The following is a 22817-nucleotide window of genomic DNA, read 5'->3' as shown; positions in this document are numbered from 1 at the left end:
GTGTATATATATAGACAGAGCCAGGTTTTATTCTCTGATAGCTAGAATTAGCAGTTTCCTGTAATATTGTAACATTATTACTGCACATTACAGAGGAGAACAAATGAACAAATAAAACTGCACCCCGGCAACCTTTTGATCATTCAGCTGTCATTAGTGTCATCATTTCCCATTTTTCCTACCTAATAAAACACTTCAATGACTGTAGACAGTGCTATGTCTTGATCAATCAATCTGTCTTCCTACATAGGACCTGCTGGGAACTTCATGGGAGCGAATTTGCCCACACAACTTAACCACCGGAATAGCTAATATCCGAGTACTCATTAGATTGCAAGGCCAGTCGGTCCATCTTATTCTAGTAGAGTAGGAGCCACTTATAACAAGACTAACTCCTTGCTAATTATCCGGTCCCCCTTGCCAATAACGACCTCCTATGATCTCATAAACTGTAGACTGATCTAATAGAGGTATTGTGATCTTGCTCTCCCACTGTCGCAACTGACATCCTATACGAACCACAAGAAGATGTTAACCACACAGAAAACTACTTGTCGTCCTCCCCACAGACTTAAATAACCTCATTATGTCATTGAACTCCTATCTTTCACAGCATTATGTACCCCCTCCTGTCAAAACTAAGGCCATGGAATAGTATATCCTGGAGACATGTCCAGCAGGTGTCCAATAGACCTTCTATATTATCTGCATATCCTGGACCCTTTTAAATGTGTGTGTTAGGGAGGGGTGTACATGGCCTTTCTGCTTCAACTGTGGAGTGTCGTGACCCCTTTTCTGTCTTCGTTATGTCAGCCATGCAGAAACTAGAACATTTAAGAATTTCAGTAGAAAAAATCGTATAGAAATCCATATAGGAGAAGATGCCAAGCGAAATAATTGCTTTTCAGACAATGTCACTCGTGTCTCTTCCATCCTTCAGCAATTCATCAAGCCTATTTGGATGGGATTAAATTTACATGTTGAGCTGGAGTAATTCCATCATCCGCAGGTGCTCCTCTGATTTTTATTTCCATATGGATTGGCTGTTTTTCTGTTTGTCTCGTCTTTTTTTCCTGAGAAAACTGCAGACCAAATCACCCACTGTTTTTTGACCGACTCTACAAGGGTTGGATCAATTGATTTGCTTTTTTAAGGTTTTGGCAGGCAGATGCTGCTTCACTTGTTGGAAAAATAGCACACAATAGCTAAAAGATGCCCAAGATCTTACACAAGACAGGTAGCTTTCTTATAGTATAAATCTTTTCAAAATGAAAAATTTGGAATTATTGCCCAGGACTTCACCTTACATACCATGCCACATGCTCTCTACACCGAAATCATGTTGTCTTGCGATTAGCCCATGTAGCCCATGCTTTTCATGGCCTTTGGCTTCTTGTGCAAGTTATGGTTGTTCATGTTTGGTTGCTACTAACAAAGAATGGTGCTTTTGTGTACTGTTTATGTTCTTGCAGTCTATACTATATGTATTTTTAGTCACTTATCACCAAGTCTTATCTGTGCCGGTGGGTTTCAAAGTATCTTTTCCTCAGTCAGATGGAGGGAGATGTCTGGCAGATGCCATTATCCAGAGCATCTTCCAAAAAGGCTCTGAGGTTTTCATCGATAAATGCATTTTAATGCTGGTTAATGCAGTCATCAAATAAGAATACCAAAAGTCCAAAACATCTGTTGGGGGGGGGAAATATATATATATATATATATATATATATATATATATATATATATATATATATATATATATATATATATATATATATACTGCATATATTATCTATATTTATTTTTGTTTATTTTATAATGCCAATTTAACTACTTCTTAAAGAGGTTGGTCTTTATTTGTCATTTGAAGACTGATTTGGCTGTTTGGATATCATGTAAAAGTTTCACAACCTAGGTGCCAGAAAAGAGAAGAGTCTTGAAGCATCATGTCTTTAGTGTACCATGATATATTGTGGAACCAGTCAAGCAGTAATTGATGATCAGAAAAATTCTATTATACTATATTAAAAATTATAGAACTGTCTGTATATTAGTAGATTGATCCACTGACTGTTCTTGTGTAAGACATGTCTGTGGGTCATTTAAAATGTGTGCACATGATTAAAATACCGCTCAAAAGTCTGGAAACACCTAGTCTTTTTATTATTTTTGAGAGACATATTCATGTTGTCATGACTCTTGTAAAACTTGCAAAAGGTGTCCTTTACTAGTTTGGTAATTTATTCTAAACTTGTGATCCAGTTCATACCGGAGCAGTTCAAGAGAATTTAGGTGCAGTGTCTGAGCAGCCCATTCCATGATAGATAGCACTCGAGCTGACTGCTTGTTCTCTAAAGAACGCTGACAGAGCTTGGAATTATGCTTCAGGTCATTGTATGGAGAGGTGGATTTCAATTACCTGTAGTTCAGGCAGAACTGCATGGTGTTGAAGTATTCAATTCAATTACTTTTTATTTGTATAGTGCTTTTAACAATGAAAATGGTCTCAAAGCAGCTTTACACAGATAATGTGGTAATAAATGGCTGGCTATCTCTCCCTGGGTGCCACATCATCCCTAAAGACCACGGCACTGCCCACCAAGCCCCTTCGTACTACCTTGGCACTGGTGGGCCAGGCTTATGCCTCAGCAGGTCAGGCTGCAGGCTGTCTGCACACCATGGCTGTGCTGCAGGCCTTTTAGGCAGACCTGCTAAGGGAGTTGGATGTGGGAAACACTTCGGGCGATCAAGTCCGAGTGCTTCGCTGTGTGACAGATTTAGCTATCAGGGCAACTGAAGAGACCGCTAGGGCCATTGGTCGGTCAATGGCCACCCTGGTGTCTGCTGCTAGACGCCCCGTTGGTGCCGAAACTGGCCTGTTTGGCGACGCTGGCAATGCAGTCATCAATAGGTTACAGGAAGCTAAAAAGCAGTCTGTTGAAGTGATCTTCAATAGAAGGGCTTCGTCCAAGAAGTCCTAAAATAGGACCATCTGGGGACCACAGGGGTGCTGTACACCAGAGGCACCAGGGCGTAGCTCCGGCTCTAGGCACACCAGAGGTCAGTCTCAAGAGATTGATGCCCTTAAGAGCAGCCTGGAAAGTTCTGCCAGACGTGTCTCGGTGGGTCCTAGACAGAGGCTTTTTTGATTCAGTTCAGGTCTCACCTGAGAGAGCATGCTCTGGTCATGGAACAAGAAGAAGATACTCTCTTGCGGAAGAAGGCCATTGAGGTTGTCCCTCCCTTAGACAGAGAATCCGGGTACTACAAATGGTACTTCATAGTTCCCAAAAAGGATCGACGGTTGCATCCTCATGGCCATCAAGAGAGTGAGAGAAAGCCAGTCACTCACTGTGAGGCAGTTTCAAAGATTTCTGGGTCTGATCGCAGCAGCATCCAATGTGGTTCCACTTGGCCCCCTGCACATGAGACTCCTCCAGTGGTGGTTCAGGACCCTAGGGTGCTCTTGGAGGGGCAACCCCAACCTATACAATCAAAGTCACGTGGCAAGCCCAATGTGTGAAAAGATCCCAGGTTCCTGTCTCAGGGCCCCGTGCTAGGAGTTCCTGGTCATTGCATAACGCTTATGTCAGACTCTTTCCTCATGGTATGGGGCGGTCATGAGTGGCCACTTCACCCACGGTCTCTGGGGAAGCATTTCCTTTTAGACCTCAGAGGCCACCATGTGTTGGTCCATTCGGACAACACATCTGTGCTCTCTTATAAAAACCACCAAGGGGGTCTGCAATCTCACCTACTGTACAAGCTGGCATGTCAGATCCTCCTGTGTGCCCAGGGGAAGCTGCTCTCCTTGAAGGCAGCGTATATTTCAGGCCACTTAAAAGCATGTGATGGAACAAATCTGGGAGAGATTTAACAGAGCCCAAGTGGACCTGTTTGCAACTCAAAAGATGTCGCACTGTCCCCTCTGGTTCTCCCTCAATCCCCCAGCCCCTCAGTGACAGGATGCCATGGTACAGAGGCTGCTCCTGTACCCCTTTACCCCTGTTGTGCTGCTCCCGAGAGTTTTGGAGAGAGTTTGCTGGGACGAAATACATCTACTCCTACCAGGCAGGCCATTGTTTGTGGACCTGGTAGCCCTTCTCGTACACCCTTCCTGGGTATTCATTTAGAAATGATTAATTTTATAAACTTGAGAAAGAACGAAGCCTTTAGAGGTGATTTTGTGCAAATCATAGGAAAAGCACCAAAATGTCTCGCATTTAACAAAGACATTCAATAAACAGCACCTTTGTGACATTGCAAATTGTCCTAAGGTTAATGGAGCTACAATTAATCACACCAAATTGTACTATATTTTAATTATAAACTTTTATTAAAACATGATTCTGTTAACAGAAAAAGCCAGTTGGCATTTCAGCTGTCCTACATACTATTTACTTGTTCAAATGAGAGCATGTTTAAATTATTCTCATTTACTATTTCAGCCATTTTCCAGTAGTTTTTAAACCAGTATAGTAGGCCGTTCCAGGCACAGTCCTCATGATGAGCTCCAGTCTTATTAAACTGAACATTAATGTCATTAGGAGAGCATTTTGCTGCCGCATGCCATGTTTTTTCCACAGGTGCCTCTTCATGTGCAAAAAAATGTGTTTTGAATTATATCCCAACCTTGATTCTGTGTAAGAGACTGTTCTATCAACATATACGCAACATTTAATACTATGCATTGGAAACATACATGGCTCACCATTTGAATAAAGTTTATAGATACAGGAAATAAAAACAAATCCCATTTATAACCAGTGTATTCTTTAATAACAAATAAAATGCATTATGCTGTAATAAATAGTTCCTGGTGGACTTAATTACATGCCTCTCAAACTGCCCCGCTGTGTGTGTCTAAATGAATAGCCGAAGGAGTGTGTGTGTGTGTAGTGTCCTGTGATGGAGGCTCGCTTAGGGTGTATCCCTGCTGTGAAGTTAATGTTCCCAGGATACACTGTAACTCTGAATAAGATAACGCATGTCACTTTTTGGTAATGACCACTGACCTTATGGACCTCAGAATACATAGGGTTTTGATTGTACTATTTAATTTTTTTCCAAAACAAATAAAATTACCAAAACTAATTAAAACTAAATAACTGTAAATATGTACATGTAAAAGAGGCAGCAGTGGATACATGCTTTCTTTTCTTTTTGGATATATTTCTTAGTAACTAGCACAACACTGGTAATCAGTGGTCTTATGATGAAGACATGTAGGTGCAATGGCTGCTGGGAAACAAAGTTGATGGTCTATAATCCTGATATAATGCATCTGAACATCTTTATTTCCAAATAAAATTTCTTTGGCATTCAATCCAATGGCTTCATATAAGCAATATTACTACTGCAAAAATACATATTAAAAACTGCTATTGCCTACTGATACTTTACTTGACCCAGAATATCCCACATACAACTATTAGTCTATTAGTGAGCCTATTAGTCTTATAGTATTTAATGGCACTCTTCTATCTTTAATCCATATTCTTGTCCTAATCCCTTGTTGACTCCTGATTACGTGGGATTTTCATAGAAATAAAAATTATAATAGCCTTTATCACTTAATTTTGTATAAGAGCTCCAAGTTTAAACATCAAAGCTTTACCAACAATGACGAGAACAGCAACAATCAACATTCAAAAGCATGTAATATGTATGATAGATGCCTACTCACATACACTTAAATCTCTTAGAGTTCTCTTTGCAAACATAAATACCTAGATCTACTTGTTCAGATTTCACTTGAGTAATTTCTTAGGTGATAAAATGTGCTTCCCAAAACAACTTTCTAGACGTTATTGTAAAAAGTTCGCTCTGCAAGTCGCATCCAAAAACGCTTTTTCAGTCCTAAACGTGCACTCAAGGATAATTACAAAATTGGCTTCTTGCTAGCAAGATGACGCACTGGCCTGTTTATTAGTCTTTAGCTGAAATTGTGCAGTTGTGAATCTTTTTTAATGTCAATCCAGTTGTATCAGTATCATTTACTGGTATAACTGCAGCAATAGGGTGTCAGCTGACAGCCGCAGTTATGACACACAAGATTATATCAATAAAATTGGTTTCTTTTAAGGATAAACACTGACACGAACAACTATAGGTTTGCTCTGAAAAAAATCTTATTGCCTGGATGACTTTTTGCTGCTTCATTTTTTTCCTTCTTCATCCTCAGATGCCGAAAATTTGTTTTATAAAATGTCATAGAATGTCCCAGAAATTCTCTCTTGACATACAAGCATTTGATGAATGTATTTGCAGGTGTGGGCAGAGTACAAAAAAATGTGGATACCCTTTTAGTTATCTGTTTGTGGCCCCTGCAGTCTCACAGTGCCCAGTGAATACAAAAAGCATCATGCACCATGTACAGTAACATTTTTATCCTTTAAATTACACTATGTAGACAAAAGGGCCAGGATTCCTGTCTTGTCCAGCCGTATGTGTTTCTACCCTAAATGGTTTAAAAAAAGTTTGACACACACATCTGTATAGGATGTCTTTGGATTGTATCATTAAAATTTCCATTTACTTGAACAAGTAGACCCAAACCTGTTCCAGCATGACAGTGTCTTCATGCACATAGCCACCCCATGAAGATATGTTTTATATTGTTGGAGGGGAAGATCTTGATTGGACTCCTATTAAGCCTCCTAACCCTACATTAGTACTTGACTTTGGCAATGCCCTTGTGGCTGAATCTCCACAAACACGCTCCAAAATCATCAGCAGTGGAACATATTCCCAGAAGAGTGGAGGTTATAATTACAGAAAATAGGGACTAAATATGAATGGGATTTTTAATTTTCCTATTAGAAAAGATATGAATGTTATGGCCTCGTGTCCAGGAGTTTTGTCCATATAGTGTAGATCTATAATCAACAACAAATCATCATTTGAAATCTCATTTCCCTCTATCGTTATCTCTGTCCTGTCCCTCACACCAGCTGCTATCAAATGTTCTTAAATTTCTGCCATCAAATGTTCTTGGATTTAATTTTTTTTTTTTCTTTTTTCTTCTAATCATCAATGCTTTCTATTACCCTCGACCAGGTCTTTCAGACACAAATACAGGAGAAACTCCAGCATTTAACTAGGCACATTGATGTACTCCCTCATTACCTGACACCTTTGGCCATACTCAAATATAAAACATAATAAAAATAGTCTTAGTGTGTGCATGTTTGAATTCTGATTGACTTTAGAAAGAAAATAAAGGCATTAGATAAAGAGAGAGAGAGAGAAAGAAAGAAAGAGAGAGAGAGAGAGAGAGAGAGAGAGAGAGAGAGAGAGAGAGAGAGAGAGAGAGAGAGAGAGAGAGAGAGAGAAATAAATACACATCTAGACATACACAGATTGAATTCAGTACAGATGGAGACAAGATTAATCATAATATGGACTCAGAAACTCAACTGATCATAGTAAAATCCATGATATTTTATTCTTATTAATGGTCCTCCACTGAACTCTAAGTAAGTCATTTCCTAGAAATATAATTTGGTAGTACTTTCCTGCCTTCATTCGTTCGTTCATTCGTAAGTTCGTTTATTTGTTCGTTCACATTTAGTTCACGACTGATGCTTGCACAAAGTTTGTATTTAAAACATAGACTGGACCTAAGACAAGAATACACCCCAGATAGAACACCAGACTATTGCAAAGACACTGTATCCACAAACACACACACATTCACAATTAAGAGCAGTCCCTGGCTCCCTGCAGAAATGAAATGTCAGCAAGTAAAAATATCAAAATATCAAAATATACAAAACATAGTAGAAAATTTATCTAGTGGAAAAATCAATAGCTAGGATTGCATTACACGATTTTTATGCTCGATGTACGAGGCAAATAACCACCCAATATATGAAGCAAAGTGCATTAAAATATAGCTCTTAATTATGTAATCTGGACTGCATAGATATAAATAACAAGCAGTTTTAAGTTTTTATATATATATATATATATATATATATATATATATATATATATATATATATATATATATATATTTTTTTTTTTTATGTTCATTTTGTAGTAAAAACTATTATATAGTTAATTACCATTACATATTTCATTACATATTACAACATAGCGCATGAACACAAAATATGATTGTAAATGTAACTGTTTACATGCTGTTTATGCCCATCTTTTAGACTGCTGCTATTTAAATTTTTTTTGCACAAACCCTTTTGTTTACATTTTGTTCAATTACAAGGTACACTCCTGTACTCAGCTCTTTTTTTATACACTGCACTGTGTAATATACAGCAGGTTTACTGGTGGCGCTATTTTGTGTATTTGTTCTACACTGTCTTCTGTTGTCTTTGCACTGCCTTGTCTTGCACTGTTTGCACCAGGTTGCACATGATGCACTTTATGTGGTGAGGACACTTACTAGTCCTCAGCTCAGTGTTTTTTGTTATGTAGCTTTATGTTGTTTAATGTAGCACCAGGGTTTTGGAGGAACTTTCATTTCGTTGAGTACTGCTTCAGCTATATATGGTTACAATGACAATCAAAACTTCTTGACTTGACTTAACTTGACTTGAAATGTTTTACATTTATTTAAAACCAAATAGAACTTTTGCTATGTTTCCACACAGATGGTTTTAATTGCCGAATGTGTGCATCATGGCAGATTTTGGTGCTTGATTTGAGACTTGGCACAACAGTAAAACAAATGGTTAGTGATTAAAAATTATTTTTTGGTGGAATTAATTATTTTTTTATAGCTGGGTAAAGAAAGGACTTTGTGAATAAATGTGTGTTGAGTTGCAGGTTTGAATTTCATTTAATTAGAAATGCACGCTGCATTAATCATGCGCTAATAAAAATGTAATTATAATATTTGTATTATTTATTTTAATATATATATGTATGTATGTATGTATATATATATATATATATATATATATATATATATATATATATATATATATATATATATATATATATATATGTGTGTGTGTGTGTGTGTGTGTGTGTGTGTGTGTGTGTGTGTGTGTGTGTGTGTGTGTGTGTGAAGTAAGTGCACCTATGCAATGTCTCTAACAATAATAAAGCTGTTGGTGTTACCTCCTGCTGCTCTTGTGACTGCCCATTTTTCAAAATCACCATATTCCCCGTTAAATGGCACAAAAATCCTTCACATAGCTCTGTAAGGTCATTAGGAAATGCTTACAATGGCTCTCTCAATCTGTATGCATCTATAACTATATGTTACCATGGAACCTGTAGTTTATATGGCAGTGCATTCATTTAGAACAGTGATTAAAATGACTGTGTACAAACCTGTGTACCATCCAGAATCAAGAGTTCAGAATTTATAATATACTATTGGAGACATTTGTGCTGATTTCAACCCTCAGATTTTCAATTTGCTTCTTTCTAGAAATCAATATGCAAAATGAGCAAAAGTGTTTGTCAACATAGCATTTTAAACAATTCTAAGTTTGAAATGAGTTCAGCTGTTTCTAAATATTCAGTTTAGTGCTGAAAGTGGTAAACCAGAGATTAAGACATTGGACTTCAGAATGTCATGAGTTCAAATCCTAATCCCATCTAGCTGCTATTGCTGGGCCCTTGAGCAAGTCCCTAAACCCTCAACTGCTCAAGTATATAAATGAGATAATTGGAAGTTCCTCTGGATAAGAGCGCCTACCAAATGCCATAAATGTAAAGGTCTATTTCAACCTTTTCAGATAGGAAATTCAAGATACATTTGAACTACATTCAAGATAATTCATGCTACGATGTCATTTCTTTTGTATTGGTTCAATTACAGCAGAATTATCACATATTCTTAGCGTTATTTTTGTTATGCTACCTATTAAAAAATAATGCTCTACATCCATTTCCCAGTTCATTCCTATGTCTCCATCCCTCACTCTCTCACACACACACAAACACACACACACACACACACACACTACACTATATCAACATCACAATTATTTTAGAAATCCCATATGAAACTGTTGATTCATTCATTCATTCATATTTTATGTCACTCATACTTTATTTATTCAAACAGTAACACTTGGATGCACATGGATACACACAGGGCCAGATCTACTTAAAAAAAAAAAAGATCTGTCAATGAAACGATTGATAAAGCTGTTTAAGTGCGTGCGTGTGTGTGTGTGTGTGTGTGTGTGTGTGTGTGTGTGTGTGTGTGTGTGTGTGTGTGTGTGTATGTGTATATATATATATATATATATATATAATTTTTTATAATTTTTTTCAAAGCTGCTGATTACATATTCTGTACTGAAGTTTTAGAAATTAGCAGCAGCAATCAGATATAAATCAGTAGCAGTCAAGTTCTATGTGCGGCATAGACGTTGCACCGAATTCTATCATATACTTACATACACCCATCATTTTTCCTGTTTTCATATATTACATATTTATATGAAATAATTGTATATTACAAACACAGCATGCAATTCATACATCATTCTTGACATGCTTGTCACACTACTGTGACACCAATATTCTAAATGATATGAGAGCAACGAAAGAAGGAAAATACATTTGTATTATTAATAATTTATTCTGTACACAGCAGCCTTTTCATTAGGTAAAACCCAACTGGGGATTTAAATCAGATGTAATGACCTCTTCGCATCGTACTTGTTCTGGCACAGCTCATGTACAGTAAATAGAACTTATTAACATGTTCATGTCTTTGTTACAGAATCCATGGTGCTGAGTGTTTTTGTTTTTCGACTCGACTATCAATTCACATTAGCTTTTAAACAGGAACTTGTGCCTCAAGCAGAGTGCGTTTGTTCATGTGCTTCCAGGCCGAATTTGCATGATTAGTAAGTAAATTAATTATTAATTTCAAGAGGCTGGAAGAACTGAATGTGGCCACATCATGCTTTGCACTGCATCTCACTGTATGGGCATTTACAGTGCATCCAGAAAGTATTCACAGTGCTTCACTTTGTCTTCATTTTGTTATGTTAAAGCTTCATTCCACAAAGGATGAAATTCATTATTTTCCTCAAAATTCTACAAACAATACCCCATAATGTCAACATAAAATAAGTTTGTTCGAAATCTTCACAAATGTATTAAAATTAAAAACTAAAAATATTACATGTGCAAAGGTATTCACAGCCTTTGCTCAATACTTTGTTTAAACACCTTTGGCACCAAATACAGCCTCAAGTCTTTTTGAGTTTGATGCTACAAGCTTGGCACACCTATTTTTTGGGCAGTTCTCCCATTCTTCTTTGAAGAACCTCGCAAGGTCCAGAGCGCTCTGGAGCAGGTTTTCATCAAGGATGTCTCTGTACATTTCTGCATTCATCTATCCCTTGATCCTGACTAGTCTCCTAGTTCCCGAAAAACATCCCCACAGCATGATGCTGCCACCACCATACTTTGCTGTAGGGACTGTATTGGCCAGGTGATGAGCGGTGCCCAGTCTCCTCTAGGTTCTCCTCTCCACAGAGAAACAATGGAGCTCATTCATAGTGACAATGAGGTTTTTGGTCACTTCTCTGACTAAGGTCCTTCTCCCCTGTAAATACTTATGTACACGTGGCTGTGAATACTTATGTACATGTGATTTTATTTAATTTTTTTACCATAATACAGATTTTGAAACATTTACATTTAACGTTACAATTATCCCATCCATATAACTGGGCAATTACATGGACCATTTTCATCAAATGACATCTGAATACAACAACAAATTATAACAATTATTTTACAACATAATTTAAAAGTATGTCTCTCAGTGTTGGGTGATTTATTTTAAGATGCAGCAATTTTAAGTGCTACATTGATGTTTCTCCACATATTACACACACATTGTGTTTGGATCATGTGGACTGTCCAAAGAAAGAAGTAAGAAGCAAGTCATCATGTCTTTGTTTAAAACAATCATTTTCGCCTTTTACAATTTCACTTTCTGTCTCTTTTTCACCATCACCATCGCTTTTATTACCTCCTCTACTAAAGGAACTTTTGAGGAATGTCTGTTTCACACTCATGTTTATAATGAGCTGAACCTGCTACAAGTGTGGAAATTGTGCTTTCTGAAATCGTGCGGTGGGTAAATTCGGAATAGTGGCTCTTCATGGGAAAATGCACAATGAATAATACAGTGTCATATCTATAGACTTTTTACCAGAACGTTCTTGCAGCCTGGTGCTGGCTTGCAACCTGGTGGTTTGGAACCGCTGCTCTAAGAAAGCCATCTGCTCTATGGTCTTATTTAAGCATAGACAAATCAGTGATCAAGTAACTGAAGTGTGGTTGAATATGCAACTGGGTTATTACACAAATATCAATTTAAAGTTTAAATAGTAAATTTTTTTCTAGTCAAGTATTTATACTAAATCTTAAAATTGCATTGTACTGAGCACTTGGTGCAGTATTTAATGTTAGTGTATTTAGTTCAAAAGTGTGAGTCAACATTTACATGTGAAAAGTTCTTCATATTCATTTATACAAGTACTTACAATGAGTTCTGGACAGCCCATTCAGAATATTTAAATCACTTGCATGTAGTTAAACCCTCTGAGGGTGCCCAAGATGTTTTTTTTCCCTTAACTATGTCTCCACTACAGTATTAAAACACAAGATCTTCCCTTTAGGGCAGAAAATAATTGGATGATATAAAAAGGCTGCCTTTCTGGAGGGCAGTGTATGTACCTCAGGTTCTACATGAATTAAGAATAAAAAGAAACTATATTTATTATAGTATTTACTATTTAACTTTTTAATACTAAGGTCACTATAGACTTTATTTGAAAGACCTTAATGTTCATGTCAAACATCCGAATAAGAAAAGATCTGATCTCTGCGATTATTTTGGTCAACTGTGGCATGGTATATGGTGGCAGGTGGGCTGGTTTGAGTATTTCAGGAACTGATCATTTTACAAAGAATGGTGCAAAAAACCCATTGAGAATGTGATAGTTCTGTGGGTGGAAACAAAAGGTGAGAGAACAAAAAAAAGTCCAAATTGGTTTGATGGGCCAGAAAGAATGTACAGGGTGGTGCAAGGAAACTGAAAATTTTGCCATTATTACCAGTTAGGACATCATGATTGTGCACCATCTTCAAAGAAAAGAATAAGTTTTAGCACACCAGAGAATGTTAAGGCTGTTCAAACTGCCATTGTGAGGTGCCCTCGCCAATCCCTTCAACAATATGCACAAATGCTGGGTTGAACTGGAAATTACGCACCCATGTTGTAATCACATGAGCAGACGGGACACAATCATGATGTTCTAGCTGGTAATGAGGCTGTAATTCCCTTTGCACACCACTCACACTATCACCATTCTTATAAAAGGCCTTTTATGGTGAACACTCATTGAGCACCACTCCACTGCTCCATTATTACTAATAGCAAGGGATTCTAAGCGAGCACGCATTGGTCCCAAACAATTGTAAGCGCCCCAGAGTCGCCAACTTCTAGTTTCAAAATTTTCCGTCACCCTGTATTAACTTGCATAATCATTATTTACAACTGTGGTCAGCAGATTGACATCTCAACATTGAGCAGAACATCAAATCTTTAGGTGTAAGAGGTCCACATCACGTGTCCCTCCTGTCAGCTAAGAACAAGAATCTGGGTCTATTATGGGCACAGACTTATCCAACATGGACAGTTGTAAATTAAAAAAAAACAAACAAAAAAAATCCTCACCTGGTCTTTTCCAGTCTTCAACTGTGCAGTTTGGGTGAGTCTGTCCCATGATATATTCTTATTTTTGGCTGACAAGAGTAGAACCTAATCTTATCTTCTCCTGTTTTAGCCCATCCAATTCCAGTTTAGATGTTTTGTGCATTCTGTATATCTTTTCTGCTTACCTCCGGGTGTACTGTAAAATGTGACTGTGTGTGTGTATAGATTTCTTGTCATCTCAGACCAATCTGCTCATTCTCCTAATTTAGCATGCAATTTAAGTTGTCTCTTTTGTTGTTGTTGCACTATTCTGTATAAACTCTCAAGACTGCTGTGTGTGTACATATCCAAGGAGATCAGTCACTTGTCACCAACAACCATGCTCATGTCAAAGTCAAGAAATCACATTTTTCCCTCTTCTCATGCTTAAAGTGATCATTAACTAAAGCTCTTTATGATTTTCGGGACTGGGTTACAGCCACAGTAATTGCATATGTGGAAAATGTTCATCTTTGGGGTCAAGTTTAAAAATTGTTTGTTAATCACTTGCATTACTTCTATAGAATAAGAATTATGATATTTTATAAATGCCCTAGGAATGCCAAAAGACGTAGGTTTTGGGATACAAAATGCAACTAAATCCGAAAATACCTTTACAAGAAACAGCAGGTCTGACCCATGTACTCTTTATTTACTTCTGTAGGTCGTCTGGGTATAAAACTATTGGATGTGCAGTTTCGTTTGGTAGTAGTAATTAATGACTATATAAATGTGATTGTGGCTTTAGAAACTGAAATTTGCAATGACAGCAACCACTTCTGTGTTTTAGACAAAAGCAAAGGTGCACAGCCTTTCAATTCCAGGGGACGAAATAGATCATATATTCAGAGAAGATGCTTACCAGAGAAGATACCTACCTCTCTTTTTTTAGAGAGCTCAAAAAGCCCCCCTTCTGTTAGCTTCACTGAGAGGAAGGTAATCAGTGGTTTATTTAAGGAAATTTTATTTGTTACTCTGTTTAACAAATTTTTTGGCTACATTCTAGTTTACTGAGTATCAAAGATATAAGCAACTTTTACTCTCTATTAAATACATTTATGATTCAATATATGCCATTTTACTCCACTATATTTAAAGTGACAATGACACACTAACAATTACATTTTGCATCCTCTGCTGAAGATGTCATTAAGGCTCAACACTCCCCTACTCACATCTGCTGCCTGTGAGTGTCTATGCTACAGTTAGGACAAGGCCCTGTAATTGTTCATCAAAAATGCTAAAGGCACACAGGGCCTAAAAAACGGCCCATGTCTCAATTCCACACTTCGAAAAAACTCTGTAAAACACTTTCTGCAGAACACTTATACCACTTTCTCACACTATGCTCTACCTCTGCACATATTTCATGATAAATGTTAGCGAAATATTTATATCATATTAAGCCCTAAAAGGCTATTAATCATATTCATTTATTGCCACTTACTCTGCTCTGCTCTGCAGGGGCATACCATGCTTTTGTGGGTGGCTTGTTCAGATTATTGAAATTATTTGCACACAATTTATACTGCTATGGTTACCATTTTTTTCTTAAATAGCATTAATGTGGTGTGAATTGTTGTGTGAGTCTGGACCACCCTTTTAACTTGCCTAAAAGAAAAAGATATCAAGCAATAGAAGCCATGGACTCATAAAGTAGATCACATTTTTATTATATTATTTTATTGTATTACTATGTAGCATTAAAGTGGTAAATTGAGGGAAATGGATAGAAAGCAGAAGAAAAAATAGAGGCTTTAAAATATTGCAAACATATGAGGTCTCATATTACTAAATAGTTGTACTCATGCTAATCCTTTTAATTTTCCATCTGCACAAATTTGCTTCAATCTGCAATGCATCCAATAATTGGTTTGCCAGCCTATTAAAATGAATTACCACCACAGTAATATACAGCAGATACTAATTATAATAGCGAAACAGGAAAGATGAAACATCCACATATATTTATCAAATAGTGTACTTGAAGTGGTCACCATTTCAAGAGTGGCTGCTTCTCCACTAGGCACACAGAATTTGCACACTTTCATCTTTCACCCTTTGAGCTGTGTAGAGAAGTGGAAAGTGACCTGAAGAAGCTGCACTTTTGTTTTTAATTTTACCTTTACTGCCTACCGACTGTCTGCTGCTAACATCCACTGAGTTACACTGTGATTTTCCTTGGTGCCAAAATAGTGAAATTGCTCTGAAAATAAGGTAACTGAATAAGGCTTTTTGCCCACACCATCCAGCCACTAATCCACCTGATGGAGCAGCAACATCAGGCTTTCTTTGACCTGCTCAATTATGCCTAAGCATGCAAGCCTGTTATTACACCATCCATATTCTCTTTGACACCTTTTTAGTTAAGGTTTTTTTATTTGCCACATATACAATACTGCACAGTGAAATTCTTTCTTCACAAATCTCAGAAATTATGGGAATCTGAGGTCAGGTATTAAACAATCCCCCTAGAACACAGATGGTCCAAGAGTGGCAGCGACTGGCAATACTGTAACTTGAATGCCAAAACTTCCAATCCACTCCACATTTTGAAACTAAAAAATCGCTCCCTCCATTGAATAGGTTCTTTGAGGGTATGATCTTAGCACATGGCCCTTGAGCAAGTGGGGACTTTAACTCAAGGGAAGCCCAGCTGTACTAGAGCAGATTACAGTGCAGTTGCTTTATGAGGCCAACTGTAGAGAACCCCTTGACTTCAGCTACTGCAAGTGGTGGCCTAGGTGTGACCCTGAAAATCCAGAGAGTTGGATGAATGATTGGCACTGGAATGCCTTATGGCCATGACATGTCCTACTTAAGACCCTTATTAAACCTTTCCTTTTCCCTGTGATAACACAATCCCTCCCTTGACTAGGTTATTTTAGAGTATGCCCTTGGTGCGTAGCCTATGGGCAAAGGAAGACAATAAATCCAATCTCTGGTGACCAGGGAACCCCTAGCTGCACAAGTCTGTATTAATTTGACCTTCAAATTACTCTGCAAATCGCTTCATGGAGCCGACTGTGGAGGAAGGAGTTTGGCTTTTTGTCTATTACTCCCACAAGTGGTGGCCTAGGTGTGACCCTGAAAAGCCTGTGATTTAAATAAACAAATGGCACTGGAGTGATTTATGGCCATTACAGCATAGTCTGCAAGTCTGCCATTTGAGGAGTGGGTCAACAAACAGGCACCATCAAGGGTCTTAGCATGTATTGGGTCTGCAATTACAGAGTTGACCAGCCAGTCTCTTTTCATACTTCTTAAAATACTGCCCTTTTCTCCCTTAAATGTAGCATGATAAATAAATCTGATCTCCCAAGCACTGATATAAGGCTCAGTCAAATTTTGCTGCAGTCTTGGAGGGTTGGAGGAATGTCTTGCCTCATTGCCCTCAAAAGTAAGAATGGATGCTCCAGGGCTCTGCAATCATATGGTTTTGCAGAGTCTATAGGTGGCACAGTGAGTATTGGTTAGTTCTTAAGGGGTTACAGATTATGGCTTGGTGGATTCAGGGTATGCACAGATCCTGATTCACAAGATCCAGGGTGTGAATTTGGAAAGAGGGGGTTAATTGAATTATTTGGATAAACTGGCCTAATGTACAATAACTAGTAATTATATATATATATATATATATATATATATATATATATATATATATATATATATATATATATATATATATATAGTGAATTTAAACTCTTGAACACGACTGTATATAAAGTGTATACATGTTGGTGTGGGTGAGAGTGTGTATATTCTTACCTGCACCTCACGAGCATGGTATGCAATGATAAGCCCAAGGAGGATGATGGTAGACAGGCTGATTAAACATTTCAATGCCAGGGAATACATGGAGCTCTGCAAAAACACATCACACAGATACTTTTAACCACATATATATATAAAAAAAAAAAAAAAAAATATATATATATATATATATATATATATATATATATATATATATATATATATATATATATATACATTATACATATACTCAAGCATACACAAATCAACACACACAGCATCCTGTGGTTACTTTAATAGCCCCTATGATTGATCCAGGCTCATAGTGATAAACGCGACAGTAATGTCTGCACCACATACAGTATCAGCAGGAATCCAAATAAATCTCTTACTCTCTCCCTCTCTCTCTTTCTCACATACACATATACACACACGGCCATCTAGCACCTCTCCCTCTGACAGAAGCCAAGGTGATCTATCACTTCCTGCCCAAGCCCCAAAGCTTTCTAGTTGAACTCCAGATAATATTAGAATGGCCACCTGTGGGTCTAATTTAATGCTCTGTACAAAACCATTACTCTACACACCCCAGCGCACACAATGTTCTCAAACTCATCCAACTATGGCACTCACAAAAGTAATTTTTTACCCCCATTTTGCTTTTCTCCTTAATGAAAAAAATTATTTCAAATTCAAATTTTATTTGTCACATACACATTCATACAGAATACAACATGTAGTAAAATGCTTTTAATGACTGTCCAATATCTAAACATGAAAATAGAAATAGAATATAAAAAATAAAAATTAAAAAGTATAAAAAGTATACAAATATAATATATATAATTCTTAATATATATATATATATATATATATATATATATATATATATATATATATATATATATATATATATATATATATAGACAGAGAAAGGGATGGATATGTGTATGACAGATATTGACAGAAGTACAGTGTCCCAGTGTGATGTGCTGGTATTAAAGTGGCACTGTACGGTGCCAGTCCAGTGCTAAAGTGACAGTGTGCAATTGTGCAAAAAATCTGTGCAGCAAAGGCAAAAGCGAGACAGAGAGAGAAGTACAGGTTCTAGGTGCTAGGTGTTTCCTGGTTTAGACTCTGAATGCCTGCGGGAAAAAGCTCCTCCTCATTCTCATTTTTATCTTTTTTTATTATTTTTTTATTCTCATTACAGTCTGCAAAGATTTTAAACACACTTCTTTTACATTGTCATCATAGGGTATTGTTTGTAGAATTTTGAAGAAAATAATTTATTTACCGACTTTCCAGACTATAAAGCGCACCCATATATAAGCCGCACCCACTGAATTTGACAAAGATTTTTATTTTGAACATAAATAAGCCGCACCTGTGTATACACTGAAACTAATGAACTTTACATCAACTTGCATCATGAGCAGTTCCCTTCCTTCATACTCTAAACTATAAAGGGCTTTGGAAATGGCTTTTCTCTTTGCGAGACATTTAAGACTTATAGTTTTATATTTTGGAAAAAAAACACCTGTATTTACTCTGGTCTTTTCTTGATTGTTGACATTGATACAGATACACTTACTTCCTAAAGGGGAGTTTTTGATCTGGCAAACTGCTGTAAATTCTTCATTAGAAAGAAAAACCAAACCTTTCTTTGATGTTCCCGATCTCACTAATCCATTCTTTATTTTTTATTTATATGGCCACACCTACATTTTTTTGGCTATCTTTCCTATTAGTTTGTTTTGTGTTGATATTTTATACAAATGATGTGTCATTGTTTATCTTGACTATCATCCACTCCATTTTTTTGTTGTTTTATTATTTATTGTCATGGAAGGCAATTTCCATAGGACAATTGCTGACCATGTATTCTTTCAGTGATGAACACAGCACATCTCCACACAGCAGAGACAATGACATGAGTGTGTATGGTGGGATGTGTCTCTCTTCCAATGATTGATGGACTAATGTGGGACAGGCTAATTTCACCTGGCAAAAAAAAAAAATCAGTAATTGTAGACCGACACAGTGGAGCTACAATGGCAAGAAAAGGGTTGTGAGATATTTTGAATCACATTTCTGCCCTAATTACCCATAAAATATTGTCTGCTCTTCAATTAGGCCATAACACACACATTTGTAACCTCATAGTAAAAACTTGAGCGTAACTGAGCAAATTATTCACTGTCTAGACCAGGAAGAAGGATGTGAACAATTGTTCTTAAGTCAAGTCAAATCACGCCAGATGGATCAGATCCATCAGAGCCATATACAGTATGATGTGCAGGACCGAGTGAAATGAAATAGCATGGATGTGCAAAAGAAAGATGTATGACATAAACAATGCTGGCAAGACATTATTAAAATGCAACAGGAGCAAGATGTTTGCATGGAGGGGGGTATGAGAAACAGTACGGGTGGCTACACAAAGAGGCAGGAAAACATAAATAAAAGCTGTGACTAGAATTTTTTTATAAATTATAAGAAATAAAGTGTCAGTGTGGTAGTGGCTGAAATTGCTTACCTGAGTAAGAATAGAGAGTAGCAGTAACATATTCAACAGAAAATTTCTTGCTCACATCTGAATTGTAGGAGTTATTTCCAGTGCCATTAATACAATCCAACCATTTTTACTAAAAAAATAAGTTGCTCAGGATAGATGCCAGTGCATCTACTGTCTCCTAAATAGCTGATCACCTTTCATACAGGCCCTTTGTCTGGTGTGGTGGTTAGTAGCACAAGAGAACCAACAGTTTACAGTTTAACAGTTTGCGAATGACTCATAGAAGGCAACTGATGGCACATGTATTCATAGCAACTAGTTTCTAACTAATTTATCATTTGATTCCCTTTCAGGAACTCAAGCTGCGTCAACAACACTTTGGGAACGATTTCGCTTTGTCCACGCTCTAAATCCCATGTGTAAAACATCCAATGGAAAGTGCAGCGTTAACGCATAAAAGCACAAGGAGTGAAGCCAGCACTAGCTTCTGTTTGTTCATGAAGCACTCTATGTGTGTGAATGTCCTTGGTAAGTTGTAAGGGTCTGAGAGAAATATATACAGTGCAACCTTAATATTCATAGGGGTTACGTTTTATTACCCCCTCGCGAGTAACAAAAAATCGCTAAAAATTTTGACTCTCTTCTTTAGATGGTTCCCTTTTCAAGGGGAATTGTACTGTACTGTACTGTAAACGCAACATAAATTGTGAATAACTTGTAATTCACTTTAACTTGAGCACTTTTGTACGTCGCTCTGGATAAGGGCGTCTGCTAAATGCCGCAAATGTAAATGTAAATGCTATATTATAGGGGTATACACACAACCTGTGTATGGCTTGCCTGGGAGTGGAGCACGATAATGCTAACGCTTATGGAGGTTGTGACCCATGCCATTGCTAAGCTGGATCTGGCTTGGCTGGCCGATGAGCAGAAAGCCCCTACGCCCAGTAAGCTCGACGAGCACTTTCTACAACCTAAATCTAAATCTAAACCTGTCGTTCTTTCCATTCCTTCACATTGAGCTGTCCAGGTCCTGGGTGAAGCCATATTCGGGCCACCTCTTTATTCCCAAATTCATGTTGTAGTCCAACGTTATGGAACTAGAAGAGACTGGTTATGGGACGGTGCCCCGGGTTGAAGAGATGCTGGCTAGCTATCTCTCCCCGGGTGTTGCATTGTCCCTTAAGACCCCGACAATGCCCACCAAGACCAAGACCTGTGGTGGGTAAGGAGAATACCTCAGCAGGTCAAACCGCTGCATGCCTGCACATGGCAGAGTTGCAGGCATATCAGGCTGATCTGCTGCGAGAGTTGGACATGGGGGGGCATCTCGCTCGGTCATAACTCGCACTCCCCCTGCTAGGGATCCTGTTCGATTTCCTGACACAGTATGTTCTGGGGATCCTGCCAGGAAAGGGCATGGTGCACCTCATCACACAGCCTTGAAGCTCTGCCAATCGTATCTCGGTGGGTCCTGCATACTGTAAACAGAGGCTATAGGATTCAGTTCGGGTTTCGTCCGGCCCAGTTTGATGGGTGTGTCCCATTTTGGTGGGACCCGATTAGGTTTTGGTCATGGAACAACAGATAAACCCTCTCCTGGGGACGGAGGCCATCTAATTGATCCCTCCATCAGACAGAGAGTATGGAGGGATGCCAGGCGCTAACTGCTCTGATCGAGCTAATATCAACCAATCGTCACTATAAAATGATATTACTACAGACTTAGCTCTGCAATGATGGTCATGTCTACCTATATATCTAAATCAATATACAAATAATTTAATAAAATATTAATAAATAATTAATAAATAAATAAACAAATCATATGTATATCCACAATGAATAAGAATTCTTGACTTTTTTGACTACAATTCAGATGTATGTACCTCAACATAAAAAGATTATGGCAGGAAATGCTGCATGTATAAATGGCATCAATGCAGTGCATCACTGTCAACTTGTGTTAGAATAAGCCTAATATAACATTTGCTCATTCAATTCTTTGTCTGTATGGTGCAAAAAAAAAGAAAAAATCACTGCTGCTCTATTCGTAAAAATAAAATACTTGAATCCTGTAATAGAACTCTTTATCTACTGTAATATCAGGGGCAACTAAAGGTTGAAATAAAAATTCAAAAAAACGTTAAGAGTAAGCAAAAACCCACACAAAAAGGTCAAAATACCAACTGAACCTACAGAGACAAAATACACACACTAAACGGAGCAAAAATCAGGAAACCAGAGCGAGAGTAATGAATGTAAAATTTCAGACAAATTATATAGGCTTTGAAATTAAAGGTACACAAACTAGACCAGAAAGTGAAAAAGTCCCATCCAAACAAAGTGGCTCCAGGTGTCTGTTGTGGAAATCTAGGATAAGACAATGGTCAAGGAATTTCTCTTCCCCTTTAAACCATACACCTCACAAACGTCTCTAGGTTACGTTATATAACAAAACAGGGAGTGTGGTCCGGAGACGCAGCGTCTCGTTCCCTCACAGGGAAGTGCTACAGGGATTCAGGGAGTGTGGCCTGGAGACGCAGCGTCTCGTTCCCTCAGGAAAGCTATAAAAGCTCCCCGAGGGAACCTGAGGGAACAAGACTCTGCGTCTCTGGGCCACACTCCCTGAATCCCTGTAGCGCTTCCTTCTACTTTCAGAAGCTAGCGTTGGCTCAACCGCATGTGCTTTTATAGCTTCCTGGTTGTGATGTTACCCCGCCAGTAATTTAAAGCATGGACATGCAGTGCCATTCCCAAAGCGTTGTTGACTCAGTGTTTTGTTCTCTTAGGTAACCAGGGTTACATACGTAACCTAGAGACGTTTGTGAGATGTAT

The 22817-nt window shown here is 37.8% G+C and overlaps 1 protein-coding gene across 2 annotated transcripts in view; it reads right to left on the bottom strand.

Annotated features, from left to right (window-relative positions):
* The window catches only part of kcnn3 (potassium intermediate/small conductance calcium-activated channel, subfamily N, member 3), a 97230-nt gene that overhangs the window by 57065 nt on the left and 17348 nt on the right, over positions 1-22817 (bottom strand). The window contains exon 3 of one of the 2 annotated variants that reach the window (XM_083536749.1): positions 17477-17572. In XM_083536749.1, the coding sequence (XP_083392875.1) occupies positions 17477-17572 (96 nt within the window). Of the gene's footprint in view, positions 1-17476; positions 17597-22817 lie in introns of both variants that reach the window. The other variant, XM_083536750.1, reaches the window with a different exon arrangement.

This window comes from Silurus aristotelis (assembly GCF_946808225.1).
Source record: "Silurus aristotelis genome assembly, chromosome: 1".
NCBI classification, from domain to species: domain Eukaryota; kingdom Metazoa; phylum Chordata; class Actinopteri; order Siluriformes; family Siluridae; genus Silurus; species Silurus aristotelis.
Note: the sequence above shows the minus strand (reverse complement) of the source record. Positions and strands in the feature narration are given on the sequence as shown.